Raw genomic sequence first — 23212 nt, 5'->3', positions numbered from 1 at the left:
CAGTAGGAGCTACAGAATTAAGGAGATTAGGAAGTTCAGGGAATTAACAATCGAAATACACTTCTATTGACACAAATACAGCTTTCAAATACTAAATGACTAGTATTGTAACTCAGAAAAATAAGATAAATTTATTCTATTAAATTTTTGAGGGGGTTTGGGCTGCCTTTCTACTCTATGGATAACTTAAAAAAATTATTTGGGGAGAAGCTGCACAACTTATATTTCTTCCTTCATAGTTTACTTTTTCTGAGGAGCAGGGGTGAGAACGAAAAGCCCTGTGGTAAGAGGCATTGCTTGCTCTCTTCCTGCTTTATAGGCGACCTCCGCTTTTAACTTCTTTTCCACTCCTTCCTCAGATATCAGAAACTACTGTTTATTTTTGATATGTGCAAAAGGCCTGTGCCATTTTAAATTCTTGCAGAACAGCCATTTCGTGGACTCAGGCGTTTAGAGCTCTCAGTTTGTTTCCTTATAACTGAATGCAGCAAATGAAATTTGCTGTACTTTCTGGCATCTCTCTATGTAGATGTTTCTTCTTCAGGACTACTCCTTGCTTTTAGTCCTTTTCATCATGGAATTGAATGGAGGGATAGAATGTAGCAAGCTTTTGTTCAGCATGGGATGCAGTTTTTGAGAGTATCACAAAAGTGGTGTTATCTTGTGACCTGTTAAGTCTACATCACCAACAAGTGACCCATGAACTTGCAATGTGCTTCTCCCTGCTTGCTGCCTCTTCCCCAAGGGGACAGGGAGCATCTGGTTTTGCAGCTGAAATGGGCAAATTCTCCTGCTCTCTTTCTGTTTGGATACCTTTTACAGAGCTGTCTGGAAGCAACAGTAATTGCTGCAGATTTCCCTACATAGATGGAAAGGAAGCTGGTAGAGATAGGCAGGCAGCATGTCACCTGCATATGTGCAGCCCAGGCTGTTAGTTTTTATCTCTCTTGACATAATGTTGTGTTCAAGGCAGATGTTTGCTACCTAGACAGGCAGTCTTTTAGTGTTCTGCCACAGATGTCTTGTGTAACTTTGTCCAAGATGATAGGTACTTTCTGTAAAATATAAACAGGCTTTTCTTACCTTATAGGGCGATAGTAAGCATAAACTTGTCTGTGTATTGTATATTTGTTTATTGATCAGTGGGAGTAGGTACAGTATAATACATCAACACTGATACTGCTCAATGGGACACTAGCAAGGACTTTTTTATTTTTGATTGACAAAGGCAACCCAAAGGGGCACCATCATATTTTCTTTTAACCTTTCTTCTAACTTGGTCACATATGGTCATGAAACAATGCGTTTACTGTTGTTTTTTCTTAACCAGAACATTGTTTTTAACTCCGAAGAAAGAAAAGTTACTGCTTTTGACCTTACAACTGTGTAATAAATCATTCCTTTCCAAAAGAAAGCTCCATGGGACCTAGATGTGATTGTTTAAGGCTTTTTGGGAGACTTTAGAGAGGTTAGTGTCACATTTATGCATACATGGACTTATAGTGGTCAGAGATGACAAGAAACATGAGGAGGATGTGTTAGTTGACTATCCAGTTGCTGCCAAAACTGACAGTTGTCTGGAACAAAACTTTATTAAAAGCACTTTAAAAGAGGGCTTTGTATCTCTGATTATTCTGTCACTGTAGCAGATGTTCAAATCAGATGCTGTCATTAAAAATGAGTTTTACTGAAGATGCATTTGTTCTACAGTATGTGTTCTAAATAGACTAAATGCTTAGAGCAGTACTTTAGACTGTGAGAGAAAACTAGTCAATAAACCTGATCTCCAGTATCACTGTCTTTAGCATGAAGAGTGCAAAATGGTCAGTCAGGACTATGTTAACAAACCTACTTGTTTCTTTGAAACACTGGCTCTGACACTTTGCTGTTAAATGGTAGATGTTGATGGTGTTGAAAAACCACCAAAATCCTTCTGCCAAATCAGAACCTGCTCTTTGCTTGCTCTTTGCAGTTCGGAATAATGTAGAGAACAATTGCAAGTGAGGAATCCAGGCCTTTAGAAAAAGCAGGTAAACGTGACACTTGGGATTACATAGCAACAAGTTTCAAAGGAAAGAATACCATTCCTTGTAGTGAACACATTCAGGATATCACCTGTGTGGTTTGTACATGTTTAGTGTTGACTTCTTTGTTAGGCTTGTTCTGCATATGGTATTGTAGCCAGCAACTTAAGATATCTGGTTTTAGCAAATTCTTTATTATTTAAACTCCTAACTGTGTGAGTTCAGAGTAAGTCTTTTAAATTAGGGCATTTCCAAAAGGGATATTTTTCACTGTTGCTGCTTTTCTGTAGTGTATTTTTTGTGGTGACTTTTCTGTTTTGTTGATATAGGAGGGCTCTCATGATGGGGAAAGATCTTGGAGTTTGGTATTTTGACACAGGCAGTACACTCTGATATTGCATAATATTGTTTTTAAGAGATTAGAAGGGAGAGGGATTTTGGATGTGGGGAATTCTTGCAAGTGGACTGTTCTGCAGTGGGGCACAGCAGAGGTTTCTGTTACAGTGCCTATGAACCGATCTGTTGAATTCAGTAGTTAAGGTGTGCAAAGGAGAGGAAAATACAATGATAGCAGTCTTCAAAATGTAGCCTCCTCACTGCTGTTGAGGCAACTCCAAGATAAACAGCATTTGAGATATTAGTACTAGAGATTCATAGAATCATCAAGGTTGGAAGAGACCTTCAAGATCATCCAGTCCAACCATCAAACCAGCACTATCACTGTAACCCCTAAACCATATCACCCAGATTCAGACACCTCTTAAACACCTCAAGGGAGACTACCACCTATCTGGCTGATGAGGTCCCCCCCAAAATCCTCCAGACTAAAGAAACCCAGTTGCCTTAGCTGCTTCTCATAAGACATGTTTTCTAGACCTTTAATGAGCCCTGTTGCCCGTTGCTGGACATGCTCCAGCATCTCAATGTCCTTTTTAGTGAGAGGCCCAGAGCTGAATGCAGTACTCAAGGTGTGGCCTCACCAGTGCTGAGTACAGGAGGAAATGTTCTTTCAGTTGTCCTTTTTCCCTTCATTCCCTTAATTTCCCTTCATTCATCACATTAAGCATTATTCAACAGACTCAGGAAGGACCTTGTCGTGGTTCTGTTGCTCATAGCAGTCTTTGCTATGCTAACGCTTCCTGTACACAGTGCACATGGAGTTATATTCAAAGTTTCGGAAATGGATAGGTAGATGCCATGTTGAATGTTCTGTGCTATATCTTTATTAATTATTCCATACTTACCAACTCCTATCACTAATATGAAAAAAAAAAACCCACTGCAAAAATAATGGCATAATAATTTCTGGGGCAAGATGAGAAAAATTTGATTGGTGAAGAATCCCTTCAGGAAAAGCTAGCAGAAAGAAAAATTTGGCTGAAAACTGACCTGTTGTATGTTTTCACATGGCAAATAAAAATAAATGTTGACTTATTTTCTGAATAATAAACAAGATTGAAATGAGACACACCATGTCATTGTTGCAAAAAAACTTTGGTAGCTTTCAGACCCATCAGCACCATTAATTGTTAGACAGACTTCAGTCTTGAAAGCTGTCATAGACATACACGTTATCATTTTTTAAGTTTGGATCGTAATTTTTAATGGTACTCAATCAGTTGTTTCTTTTTTTTTCCTTTTCAAGTCTTTCTATTTCCTACATTAGTGGTGGCACATTGTCTTTCTTGGGTACTGTGGTACAGCTCAGACAGGTTGTATTTACATCTGTGCAATGTTGTCTGTGGTGTTGAAGGAAAGCGCAATTACTTGTGTGCAATACATAGGGGAGATGCTGTCAGTCAGAAATATCTGAGTTCTTCCTTGCTTCAGGAGGCCCATGCATTGCTCTTTAGCCACGTGTGGCTTTCAGCAATTCAGCTGTACTTCCAACCGGTAGGATTGGTAGAGGACCTAGTCAGAAATGAGACATTACTGGATATTGCCTTGGACATAGTTGCATGCCTGGTTTAGCCCCAATTACAATAGAATAGACCCTGGGGAGCTCTTGTCCTCTCAGTCGTATGAGTCACTCCCTGAGCTCTGAATGAGCCGTTCTGAGTGGCATAACGTCCTTGTGGCATATACCCACTCACAGGAGAATATGTTGTTGGTTTGTGGCCAAATCAAGGCATTGGTAGGGAACTTGTAAGTTCATCTCTGCCTCTGCTTCCTACAGCCATCTGATGAGACACGTAATCCTCAAGAGATCCTTAGATTATAGCGCCCAGCTGAAAGGCAGGGAGAATTAAACATTCTTAAATTGTTACCCACAAATGTCTCATTACCCACAAATGTCTCCTAGCTGATCTGGAGATGGCCCAAGTGGTTTATTCATAAGTCTTTCTTAAAGGTGTTAGCAGAGGTTCACTCAGAAACATATTTCTCTGTAATTCCCTTTTCTTTTCCAGATTGTTGGCCAGAAAATTGAAATCCAAAAACTGGCAGCACAGACATGAAGTCTAAAGATAATTACAAATTTTTTTAGTGTTAGAGAAATTATTTCTGTTGTAGAATGATTTGCAGGAAATTACTTATCTATCCAGCAGCCAAAGTTTTCTTCATTTTAGATCAAATTTCTGGACAGCTGAACTGTTGGGAAAAGTGAAATAAACAGTGTTCAAACAGCATTTTAAAAAAGTAAACTACAGTAAATTTAAAAAGATTTGCATAAGGAAATAGACTACTGCATCTTGGGGAGAGAAGGGACACAGGAAATACTTTCCTGTTATTTTAACACCAGAAGAATTAATTTTGAATGATGGAGTCCAGGTAACCCAACAACCTATCCAAAATGCACTTCCTTTTCAACTCTTTAGTTCATGGGAAATAGGTCAGAAGTTTACTGTGGTTTTTTTTTTTTCTCCCCATCAGAAAAACCTTATATTCTCTGCTTTGTATTTTAACAAGTTTGCATCCAGCAATTATCAAACTGTAATCAGCAGGTATAAATTTATAATACTTGTCAAAAACTGCTGTCTTTTTGTGTTCATAGAGATTTTTTTTTTCTTATACTTTGTTAGATTTACCATAGTTGTGCTTTTTTAGGCCAAAATTTTCCAGTTAGATTTTATTATCCCACAGGTTTTATGGAGACTAAAGCCTGATCTGTCTGCTAATTATCCTGCTTTTTCCCTCCTTTCTTTTACTCTTCAGCCCCCTGTCAGCAGTAGTCACCTTTTGCTTACCCACCTTTCGCTGTCTGTTCTTGTGGACACAGTCTTTCTCATTTTAGAAGGATGAGTTAGTGGAATAAAAACTCTGTTTAGATTAGTAAGAAAAGCATGTTAAGTTCAGGTAGGGACCTTAGTAGTGGTAGGGGGTGTCCTTGTTAGGAAACAGAAGTGTCTACTGTGTTACTTATTTCAGTGTTCTCAGGTGCTGAGAAATGTTGTATTTTCACTGTGCTTTAAAATGACTCTTGATTAATTAAATGGATTCTGTTCTTTCTTGACCCTGGGCTTAGATGTGTCTCTCATTAGAATTTTCTGATCTCTTACAATCTTTTCAAACAGCTAATTTCACTTGAACATGAGTTTTACCCTTTTCTGTTTCATCAACTGCCACTGTTTGCTTCGGCTACAGTGAAGGTTTTCAACTTGAATGTAGTCCCCTGAACTTTTTCATGTTACCTGTTGTTTGGAGGTTATAGTAGCTATGTAGTCCTCTGTAAAAGAAGTTAATCCTGTTCATTGGAAAGTCAGTCATTTTAAGTATTTCTAAATTTCCAGGTTTAACTTTGTTACAGGACTATCTGTAACTGTTAGTTAAGTGTTTTGGAAGAGCTGGAACGCTGGGACATTGGTAAGCTATGTCCTCTAGGCTTTGGTTATGTAGCTGTTATTAGAATGTAACTATAGTTTTGGGATTTTCTTGTTTGTTTGTTTATTTTACTTTAAATCTCAGAGATTGTCTCTTACTGTCTGCCCTTCTGACTGCTGATATCGGTTGAATGGGACCTTCTTGACTTCTGAGGCCGCGGTACTAAATGACTTCAGGTGATGATGTACTTCAAAGCCTTCTGCTAAGGATGGGCTGTGTTTTTGCTGTTACCTTGAAATTGAACTCTTCTCAAATTAAAACTACTTGGCTTTATGCCATCGTACTACCATCTCAACTCGTTTTCTTAGCACGTTAGTAGTTTTCAAGGCTGTTTCCAATTCTATTTTCTGTGACTCCCCAAAAAACTGTGGAAGAGAAACTATTCAAGACATTGTTAAGCAGAACAGGTCAACCTTTTGGGGTCTTTTTATTAATTTCTCAGTCTGACAGCCCAAATGTTCTACTTTAGGTTGAACAGGTGTCATTTGTTCCAATTTACAAGTCACAATTTGCATTCACTCCATGCAGTTTGATGTTGTAATGTATTTTGGTTTGTCGTGCTTTTTCACTTGATTAGGTTTGTATTTTAGTGCTCCCTCTGTTCCTTCACTGACAACTTGTTCTGGGTCGCTTTATTCTCCATTGGCTTTTATAAGGTACTGAAGCATATATAAAGTCTAATCTGGAAGAGACCTGGATAAACATGATGGTGACTTGCTAACATTTACCTAACTACATAATACCAAATAGTTTGTTTTCTTGGAGGCAGAAGTATTAGCTTCATTACCTTATTTTCCTGGAAATGAAAAAGTCCTTTCTGGTTGGTTCCGCAATAAGGGAAGTCCAGAGTTTCAGAAAGATAAGAAGGAAGAATGAAGTTGAGTGCACAGTTTGTTTTTGGTCTGGGTTGATTTTTTTTTTTTCTGAAATGAAACAAGATAATAGCTCAATTAAAAGGAAATATGTGTGGATGCAGAGGCAACATGCATCTTCATGTTGATGAATGAAGAAAAGTAGTAGTGTGGCCTCTTTTTAAGAGATTGCTCAAGGGTTTAAAAATCTGGTTGTAGTAATTTTCTGTAGTCTGTTTTGCATTTGATATTTTAAAACCTTCCTTTTACCTGCTGATAAACATGTATTCTAGCATGGCAAGAGCTGTCATACTCAATTGTTACAAAATTAAATTATTAGAGCATAAACATAATGAGATAATGCAATTTAGGATATTCCAAATTGAAATAAACAGTTACTTAAGGACTTTAAGGATTGCATTGCAGTGCTGTTAACCAGTGGTTACCAAGCTCTAAGTCTGGTTTGATACCTTTAAAGGAATCTTGAATTTTTAAAAAAAGGAAGGGGGGCAAAAAAAAAGCTGGTTTCCAGCCTGCTTTTCCTTCTGTTCGAAATGTGTACACCCCCACCCCCAACCCTTTCTTTTCTCACCCCTTGCCCTTTTAGCTGTATATTAATTAGGATTACTAATCTAAAGTATGTTACTGTCAGTGAAGAGACTACATGGTGGCAATATTATCAGTGTTAATGTGAAGTGTTCCTAAAAATACATTAGGCATAACTTTCATACTGTGTGTGCTACCGTAAACTCTGAGCGCCTAATAGGAGCACGTCAGGAAATTCAATTTACATTTGGGCTATTGTTGAACTGTCCATTTCTATTCAACAGATAGGTCTCTGTGTTGAAGTATTTTGCTTTGGCATTAAAAGCTATATGCATATAAATGCGTTAAAGAAACCAGACCAAACCAGTATGGCTTTCGCTTAAGTGAAAGGTGGTTTGTGCTGGCCTTGAATTCAGGAAAGGGGGGCCTCAATCTAATCTGGAGAGTTGTTCTAAGAAGAATCTGGCTTCTGCATAATGAACTTTATCTTCATTGTAGAAAGCTGACAATGTGTGAAGCTGTTGATCTTTCTTCAACTCAAAGCTGTAATTGATTGCCAGATAACAAGAGTCAGTTCGGGGTAATAAGAGATTCAAAGATAAACACTGAGTTGTGGAACTTGATTCCATATTTAGTGGAAAAGAAAAATATGTCTGATCTATCAAGCCTTTGTGTTTGAATCTTCAGCGCTGCTATGTGTAGTCTAGTTGTGCTCAAGATAGAGACCATAGTACAAGAGTATTACAAAAGATGCAGTTTTAGATGATGAAGACTTGCAGTTGCAACTCTCTACTAAACTTTTTCTCCTAAAATGTCAGTTTTACTGAGGTATGAGCAAGTACTTGGTTAAATAAGTAGATTGTTTGCAAGTATTTGTCTATTTGGGGGTGGGGTGCCTTGGGGTACAGGTGTAGTTCACTTCATTGTTTTCTGGTCACTGGTTCTGAAAAAATCAAACTACCATGGAGAATCCTCTGAATCCTGACATCTCTGTTTTGCTAAGGTAGAATTCAGTGTAATTGATTATACCAAATGCCATGAAAAAGCTTTCAAGTTGCTTCTCTGATTCATAACTTTGGCTTTTGACATACCCCATTGCTTAACAAATTATCAGAGGAATTTGGAGTTCTTTTCAAAAGAGTTCTTGCTGAAAGTGTCCTTTTCAGGACAAGATACCTGTATATTTTATATTACTTTTTAGAGGAGAGGCTGTGTATGGTTCTGATAAATTAATATGGAGAATACCACCAATCCCCAAAACCACAACAGCTAGAAATTGTTGGTAATGTGAAAAACCCAAAAAACTATTAGACAAAGCATTCAAAAATCTGTGGTGTTTACAAGAAATAAAGAACAGTAGTGTTTGTAGGGCTCTTCTGTGAATTTCAGTTAAACTTCCAAGTCTCTTTGGAAGATGGTACAAGTTTGAATGGCAGTAGGTGGTAGCAATACCAGTGTTTCCTTGAGCATCATGGTGTAAATAATGCTGTAAGTAGTTGTGTAATGTGATTGCATGTCCTTTGAGTTAGTGAGTTGGCTTTCAGGTGTAGGAATAAAGTTAGTTCAAGAAAGAAGTCTGGGTATATTTTCGAAACTGTAAGTTTTGTTAGTCTTGTGAGCAAAGGCATTCAATGAGCAGGAGAATTTATAAAATCTGGTGTTTGAGAAAATTATATGTCACATATAATATATAGTTCCAGTAATATAAAAAAAATTTTTTTTGTCCCTAACATGAAGTGCCTTAGAGCTGACAGTACCTTTAAAAGTAGATAACTTGTGCTGAGAACTGAAGGATTGTACAGAACTGCATGGTTTTGAAGAAATAGCTGTTTCGGGGAGTAATTTTAAATTACAACATGAATGAGCAAGGCAGTTGGTGGGATTCTTCCTGGGATTTACTCTCTGTTAAAAGAAGGTTTGAATCCAGCTTTTCTGTCTTGTCTTTCAAATCAAATCACAAAGATGGCAGAGTATGTGTTGCTGTTTGCTTCTGGATATTTAACAATAGCAAAACCCAAACCAAAATAAACCCCTCAATGATAGCAGCAAAAATAGTAAAGAGAATATAGTGCATTCATTAGTGTATGTAGGCTCCAAAATCTGGGCAAAAAAAAAAAGGGGATTGTATTTCATCTGTGCTGTGGATTGCCCCTCTACCCTGCCACATCACTGTTCTGACCAGTGAGTTAACCCAGAGGTGCTGATCTATTTAGTGCATTACTATCTACACACAATACACGAGACCTGCAGGAGGATTTTATTCTGCAGTACTTCAGATGAGCCTTAGCAATCCACAATGATTTTTGTTTTCCCATATTTCATAAAATAAACAATGTAGGATATGGTAGTATCTGTTTCTGTAATGTACACATGGTTTTGTAATTGCTGGAGTTACATCAGTACTTTTAACTAAGCTCTGAACTTCTGCAGGTGGTGACTATCAAATAGGATAATAAATCAAAATATTGCTAGACCTATTTCACTAAATGGTTTACTTTGGTAAACAAAAATTGTTTTTTTCAGTGGCATGCACTTAAACACTTACTGTTATGAAGGAAAATAATGGTCATTTAAACTTGCCTGACAAATCTGGTGTGATTAATTTTTTACACTTTTTCAGAGCAATACTTTCCCATTAAGGTAGAGATTACATATATACTAGAAGACTGTACACATCTGCTTTTAAAAAAAAAAATCCTTGCTGCACAGTCCATTTTTGTGTGTATGAGAAATGTACAATTTGTAATAGAAACCCTTGAAAGCACATTTTAGGAAGCAAGAATTAAAGAGAATTCCTGATTGTTCTGCACTAAGCATACACATAGTAAAACAGTTTTTAAGCCAGAGAGTTTACGGTCTAAAGTATGTAGAAATTGGAGGAATTTTTACTAAGCAAGTTCAGAAGCAGCATTAAAACTGCAGATAAGCCAGCTGCAGTTTCAAACTGTGTAATTCCCCTGCATTGCTGGAAAAGAGTCCTCCAGCTCTGTATATGGCTGCATCTGGGTAAACTCCCTATGCCTAGAAACAAGATGTGGTATCCTCAACCTGCCACTTGCGGTTTGATTTTTTCAAAAGAAGGCTCTGTCACCAACACACTTCCTGAATGTCTCCCTACTGTTTGTGTCTTGGTGTGGTTTCCTTCCATCAGAGGAGGTCTGTTGCCAGGCCCCGTGATAAAGGAGCACTGACACCACAGTCGCCATCATCTGCCTTCCCACAGGAACAAGGGCAACTTGAATTAGCCAAGTAGCAGAACCACTGCTCTCCCTACCAGTGGAAGGTGGGGGGGGGGGAAGGGAGTGATTTGCTGCATGGCCAGGAGTGGCCATGGTGTCTGGTACAGAAAGATCTGTCAAGGTCTTGAATTCTAAAGATTTTGAGATACCCAAGAGCCATATAAAAAAGTGTGGAAAAAGCTACATTGATACCTTGGTTGTCAGAATGCTTAGCTGGTGGGTAGAGGTTCACAGTAGCATTTAAACTCATGAAAACAGAATTCCAAAAGCTTTTCTTCATAGCACCATTCCTTTCTGAACTGTTGTGTTGTCCTCTGGGACTGAAAAGCACCAACGTATTGTGTCTTAGTTGAAAAGATTGAGACTATATCACTATGTGGTACTTGAGGCATATACTATTAAAATAGTGCATAAAGACTTTAACCTTAATTATCTTATTTAAAATAAAGCAGCTGAAATGTTTCCATTTGAAGATAAACTGAATGTTCAAGTAGTTGAAGAGATAAAAACAAAAAAGAATGCAGTTTGTGTAAATACGGAAGACTATTTGTCTGGATCATCTTTCAGACTCATTAAACAGCCGTAAGTGATTTAAATACAAATTAGAAAGCTGCACATCATGTTGCAGCCTACTCATGTAGACTGAGCTCATCAGAAACTCCTTTTGTTCCTCCATTTCCTTCCACCTTACTTTCCCTGCTGATTCCAGCAGCACTGCTTTACCCCGTTTTACAGGGCACTGTCAAAGCCACCGCTTGCACAAGGGTCTGTTACTCTTTGGCTCCTTTTTTGTTGCTGATCCTGCTCCCTCCTTCTCTGCCCTTCAGGCCTCCATATAACAGTATGTTCCCTTGCATGTGTTGAGGACTGTGATCTGCCTTCTGATTTTCTTTTTTTTCCTATGATTCCTACTTGTTGATCTTGAACATTGATAGTCTTACCGGTTTAAATATATGGAAAACAAGAGCATTGCAGAATGCAGTGCAGAATTGGGAGGTTTTATGCTGGAAAATATTTTGCTCCTGTCAGCTAGTTTTTTAATCTATAAATAATTGCCTGGTTGGCGTATTGCATACTGCAGGCTCTGTCTCTTACACGCCTCTAACAGGTTCTGGTTTTCACCAGAATTGACAAGGCTATTCTGATGCATAGAACTTCCCACAAATTTTCTGTAATTAATTGAGTGCATTGGTTATTAGGTAACAGATAGTGAGTCATTGTCAAGTTGAGGATATAAATCCTTTCTTTGCATAGGCCTGTGGTATGTTTGGCTTTTTTGTAGAATACTCCACTTCAAATATTAGGAAATATGATGAATTTATGTATCTTTTTCAGGAGCAATGGATGAACTTCATAGCCTGGACCCAAGAAGACAAGAATTGTTAGAGGCAAGATTTACAGGAGTAGTAAGTGGCAGCACTGGGAGTACTGGAAGTTGCAGTGTTGGAGCTAAAGTAAGTCCTGAGAACAGTCATTCAGATCTGCCGTCTTTGAAATACTTATTTGTCTCACGCTGTCTCACTTGCATATTGTCCATGTGATTTACTTGAAAAAGCACTGCGTTGGAAGAGGCTCTCAGAAAAATCCTTGTTAGTCTGTTATTTTGCTTTGAGATAGGATTGGTTATCCTGAACTTTTCTATGACATGGGCATTGAGTTGTTCTTAAAAACGCCAAAGAAAGAGCTTATCTAGGCACTTTTGTGGTTTTGCTGTAGTGCACATGTGATCAGAGATGGAAGATTTTCCCACTATTTAAGTTGAGTTGTCCCTTCTGTAGTGGGCCATCTACTTACTGTTCAGCTTGAAATAGACACAGGGAATCTGGTGCAACCTCTGTTTTGAAGATTAAATGTTTCTGATGATTGATACATCTAGATTAACAAATGATTTCAGCATTTCCAGACATTTGTATCCTTTCATTGTAGACTTTCTGCAGTCTGTCCATTAGTATCTAAGCCAGGATACACCACCTCAGGAAGAACCTTATGAACATTGAATAGCGGAACTTAATTACCTTCCATATGTTGTATATTACCCTTCAGTTGATACCTCTGCAAAATAAATTTGCCTTTATTGCAAATTCTGTTCAAGTTACTAGCTTCAGCTTCCAAGACTGATTTCTGCAATACTATTGCCTAGGCAGAGGTACTCCATTTTGTATTTATGCATTTGAATGTTCTTCATCAAGTGTAGTACTTAATAAACTGATAATAAAAAAATATAATTCTTATTTTTTAGGCACATCTCCCTCATGACCAAAGTACTTCTGAATTCTGTTTCCAAAGTATTTGCAGTGTCCTTATATTTGAAGTATTTTACACAAACTTGAAGTGTTTTTCACATCCTATGCTGTATTGTAGTTACCAGTTCAGATCACAGAACAAAATACTTCCTGATAGCAGACATTGATGAAATTTCTGGAGACATTGATGACTATTAAGAAACTATAAAGAATTGAAATTATTGTATAGTGGTCTTGCATTGTATCTTAATTTGTTTTTGAGAGTGACATGAAGGTAACTGTCACAAAGCTGTAAAAAGGTGGCCTATCACTTGTTAGTTCCATCTTAACCAAGAAATGAGTTAAATAGTTAGGGGAAGGAAATAGGTTGGATTGACAAAGTGAGGTTGATGCACTGTTTAATTGCCTTCTCATTATGACTGCAAAAGTGTATACTTGCTGTATCTTATGATTATAATTAGATAGAGACAAACACAGTAATTCTGGCCCATCTTTGTTTATTTATTGCTTCGGTTCTCTAGTACTGCTTACTCCTTAAATTAATTAGCTCATTATAATAGCTCAGGTAGTCACTCATCATTCAAATTACTATTTATCCTTTTCGTTGCTAGATCTGTACCTTTTTTTAGCTTCATTTAACTCTTAGTTTTTGATACAGCTGTTTTGGTCCCTGGCCTTGTTGCCAGTTTACCCTCCTCATGATCTGTCTACTACTCTGTGTGTAATACATTTTCTTTAAAAGGTATTATCAAGTTTCTTGGTGTTCCTCTTCTTTAAACGTTGATCCCTGTGAGTCACTGCTTATATTTCCATAAATCTGTTCAAGTCTCTTTTTTGTTGTCCTTCGTTCAGCTGATTTCGCTGTTGGCCAAATGACATTCCAGTTTCACATTATCAGTGAATTAGCCAGGAAAAAAAATTAAAATAACTAATATCCTTTTTCACTCTGCCATATAAACCATAAATTTCTTGTCCCTGATGCATTCCAAGATCTGTATCTCATTCAGTTGGTTTCCAAATGGATATCTAGATAAGGTGATGAAGATACTGCTACCAGTATTTTCTGATAGATGCAGATGCTCATCTAAGACACTGTTGTTCTTACCTCCTAGTCGTGTGATTTATTACACCATCAGTAAAATGACAATTATATCAGTTTTGTTTTTATTTCTTTTGTGACCATACAGTGTATCCATGCAGATAAAATGAAGTGTAATAGCTGATCTGGACCGTGTTTGAAAAATGCTTTTTCTTTTAAATACAGTCTTTAGTCTTGGGGGGGGATGTTCAGAGAGGCTTATCTGATTTTTATTAAAAAAACGGATAAAACCTTTTTGAACTGATGTGCAGAGGTAACTGGGGAAATGTGATGTATAAATACAATATCTGTTGGTCTGCTTTCACTTTGAAGGCCAAAATGAGAAAACTTCTTTGTATACAAACCCAAATCCACATGTACCAAATTCTTTTTTTCCTAACCTAGCAAGACAATACAGAGCTTGCAGCTGCACTTACTTGTTATTTTTTGTAATATTCTAGGTCATTATATTCTTCTAGTAATTAAATTGAGATGGACTGTTATTTATGAAGACTACTGTTTTGAAAGCCTAGCCTTACCTGTGTTTTGCTGAAGAGGTTGGAGTTGTTGGGGGGAAAAAGCCCATCACCTTCAAGCTTTTTCAGTAAGCAAGGCTGGAAATATGAATATAGGTTAGATTGTTGTCTTAGCTGACTCCAGTGGCCAGGTACTGAGACACTGCAAGGAAGAACTACATACAGGCATTTCTGTACTAGAGGCCTCCCTGTAGAGAGAACCAGACATGGAAGTTTTGTGGGTTTAGTTAACATTTCTGTAGAAATTTTGATTCAGAGATGATCTAGTTATTCAGATGAGTGTCACAGATGAGTGCTCTCCTGCAAACTGATGCAGTGCTGGAATTTAATGCTTTGAAGCAAACAGTTTGCCTTGCAACTAGTTGTTTCACTTCAAAGTATTTGTTCTGCCTTACTATATGGAGGAGAACAATCCAGCATTGTAAGAAAGGACGTTTTCTTTTAATAAAAAGATGCTCAGCTGATGATGACTCTTTCATTAAAATGCCCTTGTTGCCATGCTGTGTTCAGAAGATCTCTGAATAAATCAGCCTTAGTAAATTTCTAAACAAACATTGTAATTTGGGATTATTTCACTATTGGGGACTTTTTTTTTTCCTTCCCTCACTACTGTGAATTTATTACTTTGGGGAAAATAATTTGTTTTGAGAATGTAGAGTGGTACAGTCAATACATTTTAATTTTCTGTCACTGAATGAACTAAAAAAAAAAATCTCTGCAATAGCCAATTATCTGTCTTAGAGAAAATTAAACGCTCTTTTTTTTGAAAACTGAAAAATTTTAGTAGTCTCCAGCACTTTCAGCAATATTGGCTTTTTCAACCCATTCTGTGCAATCATTTCATGTGGTTTTTCATTGGATATTTTGCTATTCTCAAATAAAACTGAAATGGTTTTGAATGTTCTGGGGTTTTATTTGGCATAAAAGCAATCAAAATTCAGAATTTACTGTGCCCTCTCAAAATATCCACCTGTCAAACTTCTTATCCCCCTTGCAAGTCACAAGTGCTCTGTAGTTAACCAATTTCTCTATGCAAGAATGAAATGACTGTTACTTGTTGTGAGAATGGTGGATTAGCTGTTCTATTAATCTGTATATAATGATGACTATTTTATTTGTCTTGGTAGGCCTCAACAAATAACGAGAGTTCAAATCACAGCTTTGGAAGTTTGGGATCTTTAAGTGATAAAGAATCAGAGGTAAGTATATGGTGCAGATTCATTATTACCTCAGAATTTTAATGCTAACAAATCATATTTTTGTATTCTACTTTGCCTTATTTTGTATAGAAGCTTTTAAAATAAAATACAGACTACTCGGCTAGATAGGAAAAAAGCAAAAACTACTAAAAGACACCATCTCTTGGAGGAGGAAATGACTGGAAAAAGACAATTTCTTTGGATTTTTGGTCATGAAACAAGCTGCTTCTGCTTCTTTATTATCTGTCCTCATGCTGTGAGTGTACATGCATCTCTTGGAGCTGAAAATGCTTAAACAGTTTGCTGTCTTTCATTTCCTAAGTAATAAGTGTTTCATCAGCACAGATAAACTTTGACTAGTCTTTGGCTGAATCTTAGAAAATACTCTGAAAACTAGTTTGTTATGTTTTCTTTTAAAATATGGATTTATTTCAAGAACAGACAGTAGCCATCACCTACATTTTTAAAAGCTGCAGTTGTCACTGTATTTTCTTACCTGAGACCATTCTGTAATGCAAAAAATGAATTCATACTTTTATTAGGTTTTAATGTGCAGAGCCCAGACTTCCCTTGTGTAGAAGATCTTCCTCAGTGATGAACATCAATATTGTTGCAGTAGTGCAGCTCTTGGGATTCACCTGTTTTTCCCTCTGAGAGTTTTGTGGGGGTTCATCACACATTGCATGGACAAGATTATACCCACTCTAACCAAGAGTGTATTTCTAGCCTAGGCCAGACCTGTGTTGGAGTGTGTGTCATGCTGGAGGGAGAGTTGTTTGGAATGTGCTGTTGATGTTGTTTTCACATATCAAAGCTTTACTTTGGGGCTTAATTGTTCATTTGCTCAGTTGCTATGAAACACTGTCTGATGTTTGCTTTGATACTGGGCTGCCCAGCAAGTGAATTTAGTTGGTTCCCAAAACTGATACCTTATTTATAAAAGTTCAGTATGTGTGATTTGTTTTCCTCATTGAAAAAGTGTCTGCTGTGTTTTTTTTCCCCCTCACCTTTCCCAGCTGGATTATGCATTCAGCTGCATAGACTATTTACTTAACCAGAAGATTCTGTCTGCCTGTTGTTTTTATTCATGGCTCTTCACAGAAATACTTTGGGCAGTGATGCAGTCCTGGTGTAGTTGTGGGAATGGAAATGTGCTGCAGTAGCCTGAAGGCTATGATGCATTATTGCAACTCCTTGATAGAAAAACTTGTCCTTGAGTATTTCAGGGATCTTAGAACACTGACTATATGTGTAATAACTTTTTGGTGTAGGAAAATGTTATTTTACAGTTGTATACATGAGATGCAAAGGCAAGGTTTTTCTGAGGCATGTAAATTTGAAAGTCTCTGCACAGTGTTTTAACCTCAAGAGAGGTTTGTGCTTCTAGGTAGGGATAATTTGGTTTTTTAAATATTCTAAAACTTGTGTTCTAAAATAGAAATAGACTTCTTTTCTAAAATATCCTGCATAGAAGTCCAGTGCTCCATTGCACAGTGCAAGATGAGTCTTAATGACATTGAGTAGTGAAATATGATTTCTTGACTTTTTTTAATTCTAATAGCAAATATGTTTGTAAGTTTTTACAGTTTTGTTCTTAAAATTGCATCTGGCTACTTATATGCTGTGATACTATAAAAAGTATACTGTAGTTCTTCATTGTGGGATTTTTTTTGTTTTGTTTTTTGTTTGTTTTAATGATGTGACCTTGAAGCTTTCACAATAACAGTGATGGTAGTGTGAAAATACAAAGACCTGCTCATTCGGGAAGCAGTGCCATCATTTGATGTTGAGAGAGCACTGTTGTATTACAATAGGTTTGGGGAGAAAAAAAAATAGAAATGCAAATCTCAGAATCATTGAAATTAATTTCTAGCAAGAATGTCAGTTTCTGATCAAATTGTGATGGCACATTCATGTCATTATTATGTGCTTTCATCATGAAGTGGCATGTGAAAAGAAAGTGAGTCTTTCATACTTAGTTTTTAAAACAAGGAAGGCTTCCCACACACGCCACTTTTTGTTTCTCTGGTGTGATTTTTTTCCTTTTTTCCTTTTTCCATAAAGTATTGCAGAAAATGCAACTGTTAGAACTATAGTCTCTTTTTTTTCTGTCTGATGGATGTATGAAGATGGGCAAATTACTTGAATAATAGTTTTAATAAGGCTAAACTTTGATCTGCAAAATAACTTGAAACCAGGCTTTATTCTGGATTCAGTACAGCATTTTGAGCAATAAACATTAGCTGAATGTTTGATCTTGATATCCAGACCAGTACTCCAGTTTCTTTTTAAAGGTATATGTTATTTTATTAAATGCTTTGTTGCTGTGGTGCATGGGTCTTGAGTGTTTATTAGCTACTTGTAGTTAAGATATGAATCCTAAATTGGCTGTCTCAGGTTGTGAACAAGTGCCTATGATAGTCTTCCAATATTTTGGACTTCCCTACCATTCCTCATAAAAATAGATTGCTCCTCCTTGTTTTGATGGCAAATACATTCTTTTATTTATAACTAGTATTTTCTGTTCTCTGTAGATAATGAATTATTTAGGGGAGGACAGCTTTGTCTGTGGCTTGATTTGTCCAGTTTGATTAGTTATTTAAATGTTTTGCTCAGCTTGCTTGTCGCTGTTCAGTTGCTACAGATTCCAGTAGTACTGAACCCTCATTTTAAATGTAATTTCAGAAGTAACTGAAGTTTTGATCTAATGAGAATTTAAAATATGTCACAGGGGAAAACAGCACTCCTGTATTTGTTTGCTGTAGTTGTAAAGCTTTAGGGGAGGGTAGGATTTAGAAAAAAATGATAGTGGAAAACTAGGGACTCATTCATTATGCATATGAAAAAAATCTTAACAACTAAAACATCATAGCTATTAAGCATACTAAAGATTTAAGTGTTGAGATACAAAAAAAAAGTTTTATTTTATTGCACATTATTTTTTTCTTCTACAAAAATAACTTCCTGAATTATGTTGTTAACAGTTCTACAATAATGATAAAGAATATTTAACTATATATAAAATAAATAAAAATACTTATCTGAGTGTTTATTAAAAGGAGATTAACTAGTTCATAATTGGTACTTAGAAATGTTTACTTTATAAAACAGGATGTGAAAACCCAAGATTTAAAATTATAAATGTAAAAAGAAGACTCAGGGAAGCACAGTGAATTGAGGGGAAAACTAGAATCAAGACCACTATGTGTGAAGCTCTGCTGATGTGCCAATCTGTGTGTGACTTTAACAGAACTTTACAATCTAGCATTGGATAACCTCAAAACTGTTTTGTCTTGCTTATGAAATAGTAGGATTTTAATCTAAATCTTGGTTCTATATAAACACTTCTGAAGTGACAGAAAGCAGCTTCATTTATTAGGAGAATACTCTCTGGCTTCATTAGTCTTCAATTTCTTGTAATTCATATGATTCCACTCATTAGGAAGGATTTTGGAGAATATTTTCTAGTGATTGATGTATGCTGTACATTACCATGTGAATTTGGTGCTTAGGAAAGGTGAACATGACCTTGTTGGGTAACCTCATTAATAACCTCATTAGTGTGCTAATACTTTCTAGTTTGGAAGGTTAAATTAAACACTGAAAGAAATCAGAAGAGCTTAAGGAAATAGACATTTATGAATTATTTGAGTTTTAAAACTATAAACCTCTTTAAATGTCTGGTTTTTAGATACAAGTCACAGCAGTTGGAAGCTAATTTTGGTGGGGGAAATCTTAAATGTTTTGTCATTAATTAGCTTTTAAACAATTTTTTTTTTGCTTGCTATGATAGGTAAAACTGACTACATTAGAATGTAACTGCAAAATGAAAAGTTGGAAAATAAGAATAACATTAAAATTCTTGGTCAGGTAGTTTCAATTTTGTTTATGGAAAAATAGCTTAATATTACCTATTTACCTGGCAGTAATTATAAATTATTAAAGTAGTATTTCTAATCTATACATTCTGCTTTTAGAATTGTACAGTCTTGAAATAACTTCATTTCCAGGAGTCTGTGTTGTATAGTTTGCTAATGTATGATAGCACTGGAAAAGATGCAAATGTATTTAATTTGAACTTAATTTGTAGCCTGATAATACAATTATAATACAATGCAGTTATAATTGTAAAACTTCCAAAGATGTTTTTATGAAACTATCCATGTAACTCTTGTAACTTAAATACATGGCATAAGTAAGAAAGACCTTTCTTGTTCTGCTGGTTCTTTTATAGACTCACAATTTTCTATGGATCACAGGTAGCTTAAAGTGGTTCTTGCCAAAATAAATACTTTAGAATATTTGTAGTAAATTTATATAAGAAGATATCCGCCTGAAGATTTTGGAAATGAAACATCCTTGAATTGCTTTTAGTGATGGTTGAAATTTGAATTGTGATATAATTTGCTGTGTTGAGAAAGCATATTTGGAGCACAAAGTGACATACAATAAAATGATAAAATGATCATATAATGAAAAAATGAAGTATCTGATCACTAATTTCAAGTTTAGTCTAAAATATTAGGGACCTTTGATTTACTGATGTTAAAATAGTTCACGTAATGGCTCCTGTGCTTTCTCCAGTTACATATGAGGCACCATGAAGACTGAATACACACACACACACACAGAGCTGCAGTATGTTCTTCTTGAACCAAAGCAGCTTTTATCATTTAACTTAAACTGGGGAGACTAGCTGGTTTGAATCCTCAGATCAAAGAAGAGCAAATATAATTTAGAGATATTTCTGATCACAGCCCTTTCTTGTTATCTATGTTGTACATGCTGATTGTAATTTCTAGGCAACTGTATATAAAAATTTATTTTAGAATTATTAACAGATTTGTATTTTTTCACTTATCATTGATGGTTTTCTTACACCTACTTGAGATAAAAATATAATGGGGAGGGGAGGATGACACTTTACAAGTGCATAGATATTAAAATTTTGAGCAATTGCTCTCTATTTTTTCCTCTTTTTCTTTCTTTTTAATCCTAAGCAGATTCTAGAAATCTATACAGTTTTTATTAGTTTGGAGATGTTTTCTGCACTTCTGAAAATGTGCAACATTATTGGCTTCCTATTGAAGCACTAGAACTTTAAAAACCAGATTATTCGCTTAAGTATTAAGCTTTAAAACACCCACGCTAAAATATGGAGATCTTGATAAAATGTAGCCATAAATGAAACAAAATTAGGTGTTCATAAACCCTGGAATGAATGAAAAGGTATAATTGCTTAAAAGTTAATATGGGGAATTGCCTTTTGGGAAATAATTTAAGAATTATTTTGCACTTCCTTAAATATCTCTTCTAGCTTGTACTTTCCTGATTGACCAAAGATCATATTATCTACTTTAACTACTATCTGAAATTGCATGTCTGTTTAATTGTGAAATCATGTTTTATGAATGAGGATTTAAATTTATTTTGCAATAATATAGCAGTAATATAAATAAATAGAAATGCTGTTGCATCATTTTCTTTTTGTTGTTTGTAGACTCCAGAGAAGAAACAGTCAGAACCTTCCAGAGGAAGAAAAAGAAAAGCAGACACTCAGAGTGAAAGCAGCCAAGGTAAACTAAATTGTAAATTACTTAGATAATTATTGCATGTAACAAAGTTTCGACTGTTAGCCTTAAAAATTCTGTGTTTTTGCTTGTGTGAGACAGGTGTTAGGTTTTGGATGATAAATTACATATTCTCTTCCCCCTCCTGTTTGTCACTGAAAGGGGTGGGCAAGTAAAACATGAATTGACCTGGTAATAACCCAAAAGAATCATGAGCTACTGCATCTATAACTTGCAGCTGTGATACAACTGTGTTCTTTTTGAGAATTATAGCAGCTCTTCTCATGCAAAATACCTTTGTGGTTTGTATTTCTTTTCAGTAGGTAAGGGGAAAAAGGGGCTACAGATTACAATATCTGATTGCTTGTTTTACAGGTATATACAAAAATTGAGTTTTATTCTTCCTTTTCTATGGAACACTGTGGTTGTCTAGAGAGATGGGGAAAGAGGGATGAGATTGATTTCTGATTTAATATTTACAAAGTTTATTTTTTGTTGTTCCTCTCTTTAGTGTGACTTTGGGGGAGGAATGATGGAAATTGAACCTCAAGACAAAAATTCATCAAAGGGGAGAGGAAATAGTTCTGATAACATCAGTATTAGCTTTTTTGTTTTATTCTAACTGAGCTAGAAAAGGTCACTTCAGATATATATCAATGGGCTCCATATCTGGAAGTCTTCATCATGCAACATGCTATTATCAGAAGAATTATGTAGTTTGACTAAAATTGATTTCTTTGTGTTACTTTGTAGACACCTGCTTTGTTCAAAGAACCTGAATGAAATTTCCTTTTTCCATTGTTCTAATAGCCTATCCTTCCTGTTACTAATAAGGATTGAAATTAAAGATGTGGAAGTTTCAGGAACTTTTTAACTTAGAAAACATGATTTTAATGTCTTATAATTACTATTTTACTGTCAGCAGCAGTGAAACTTAAATAGTCTGCACTGCAATGTTCTCAAGGAACTGGCCTAAGAAACTGCAGCCTGCTGGAGTGGTACAGTACGGTTCAGGCACAGCAATACTGCTATTGTGTTGAAAAAAAGAAACAAGAGATCAATCTCTTGTATATTGCATAGCCAGGATATTGACTTCGTAATATGTAAAATAATCCATAAATGTTGAAGAAAAGTATTGTTTAGAAGATGGAGGTAATTGGAATGTGGAATAAAATCAGTGTAAATCTATTCATAATTGGCTGTGCCAAAATAATTTGATGTATTTCTTCAGTACAGAGTTCTGTTACATTACATCAAATAGATTTTTCTATACTGAAAAGGAGTGCAGTCTGTCTCATTTATCTGCATGAAAGCAAATTTTAATTTGATAAAGCAATGCATGAGAATTAAGCATGAAGACAGGAATCACTAGCAGAATTATAGGGTAGGTAAAGAACTGGCTGGAGGGAAGTAGCAGCAGTATATACACCAACTGGGTAACTACTGGAGAAGTTAGCTGTGTGCTGTTTAGGTCTTTGAATTATTTTATCTAATTTTTTCTGTTAAAAGTCTTTACACAGACAGGACTGACAAATGTTTCTGTTTCTTCGTGTTATTTCTTAGTGACACAGCGTTATACAGCAGTGCCAATATAGAGTCACATTGGACTAGAATTCATCAGGGCTGGAACAGTAGAAAAGCTTGAAAATCTTTGCTAAAGGGTCCAGAATTACATTTTTGGATCTATAGGCAATGGTCTCCTAATTTATCGCAAAAATTGCTTTCTATAAAGTAAAAAGCTTTGAACAATAGTCCGTTTCCAAGGTGTCTCCTAATAGGTAGCGTCGCTTGTGCTAGAGACAAATACAGTCTTGAGATTTATTGGTCATCCTAGGGCCAAATAAAAGAAAGCATTTGTGCATCAGGTAAGGTGTAGGAATGCCACATATGAGTCAGGTCCTCAAGTTGAAGAGAGATAATTCAAATTACTGCTCCTGCAGCCTCAAAATGTTTGAGATAAAGGAAATTCTGATCTCATTCTCTGGTGTTTATTTCCCTAGTCAACCCTGTGAGTTACCCAATTCTTAATCAGGTTAAGAGGACTGGAAATACTTGTCATCATCGATGCCCACACTGTTATTGGCCCTTAGGGAAATCTTTGGGCAGA

At 36.0% G+C, this 23212-nt stretch overlaps 1 protein-coding gene across 3 annotated transcripts in view; it reads left to right on the top strand.

The window, feature by feature from the left end:
- TLK1 (tousled like kinase 1) overlaps nucleotides 1-23212 on the top strand; it is a 62374-nt gene that overhangs the window by 7736 nt on the left and 31426 nt on the right. For 2 of the 3 annotated variants that reach the window (XM_018072513.2, XM_018072514.1), the window contains exons 2-4: nucleotides 11815-11933; nucleotides 15464-15535; nucleotides 21036-21111. In XM_018072513.2, the coding sequence (XP_017928002.1) occupies nucleotides 11820-11933; nucleotides 15464-15535; nucleotides 21036-21111 (262 nt within the window). In that variant the 5' untranslated portion in view covers nucleotides 11815-11819. Of the gene's footprint in view, nucleotides 1-11471; nucleotides 11934-15463; nucleotides 15536-21035; nucleotides 21112-23212 lie in introns of those variants that run through there. The other variant, XM_008931022.2, reaches the window with a different exon arrangement.

Source organism: Manacus vitellinus, unplaced genomic scaffold (assembly GCF_001715985.3).
Source record: "Manacus vitellinus isolate BGI_N305 unplaced genomic scaffold, ASM171598v3 scaffold_22_pilon, whole genome shotgun sequence".
NCBI classification, from domain to species: domain Eukaryota; kingdom Metazoa; phylum Chordata; class Aves; order Passeriformes; family Pipridae; genus Manacus; species Manacus vitellinus.
The sequence above is the reverse complement of the archived record's forward strand: the minus strand, read 5'-3'. Positions and strand labels throughout refer to the sequence as shown.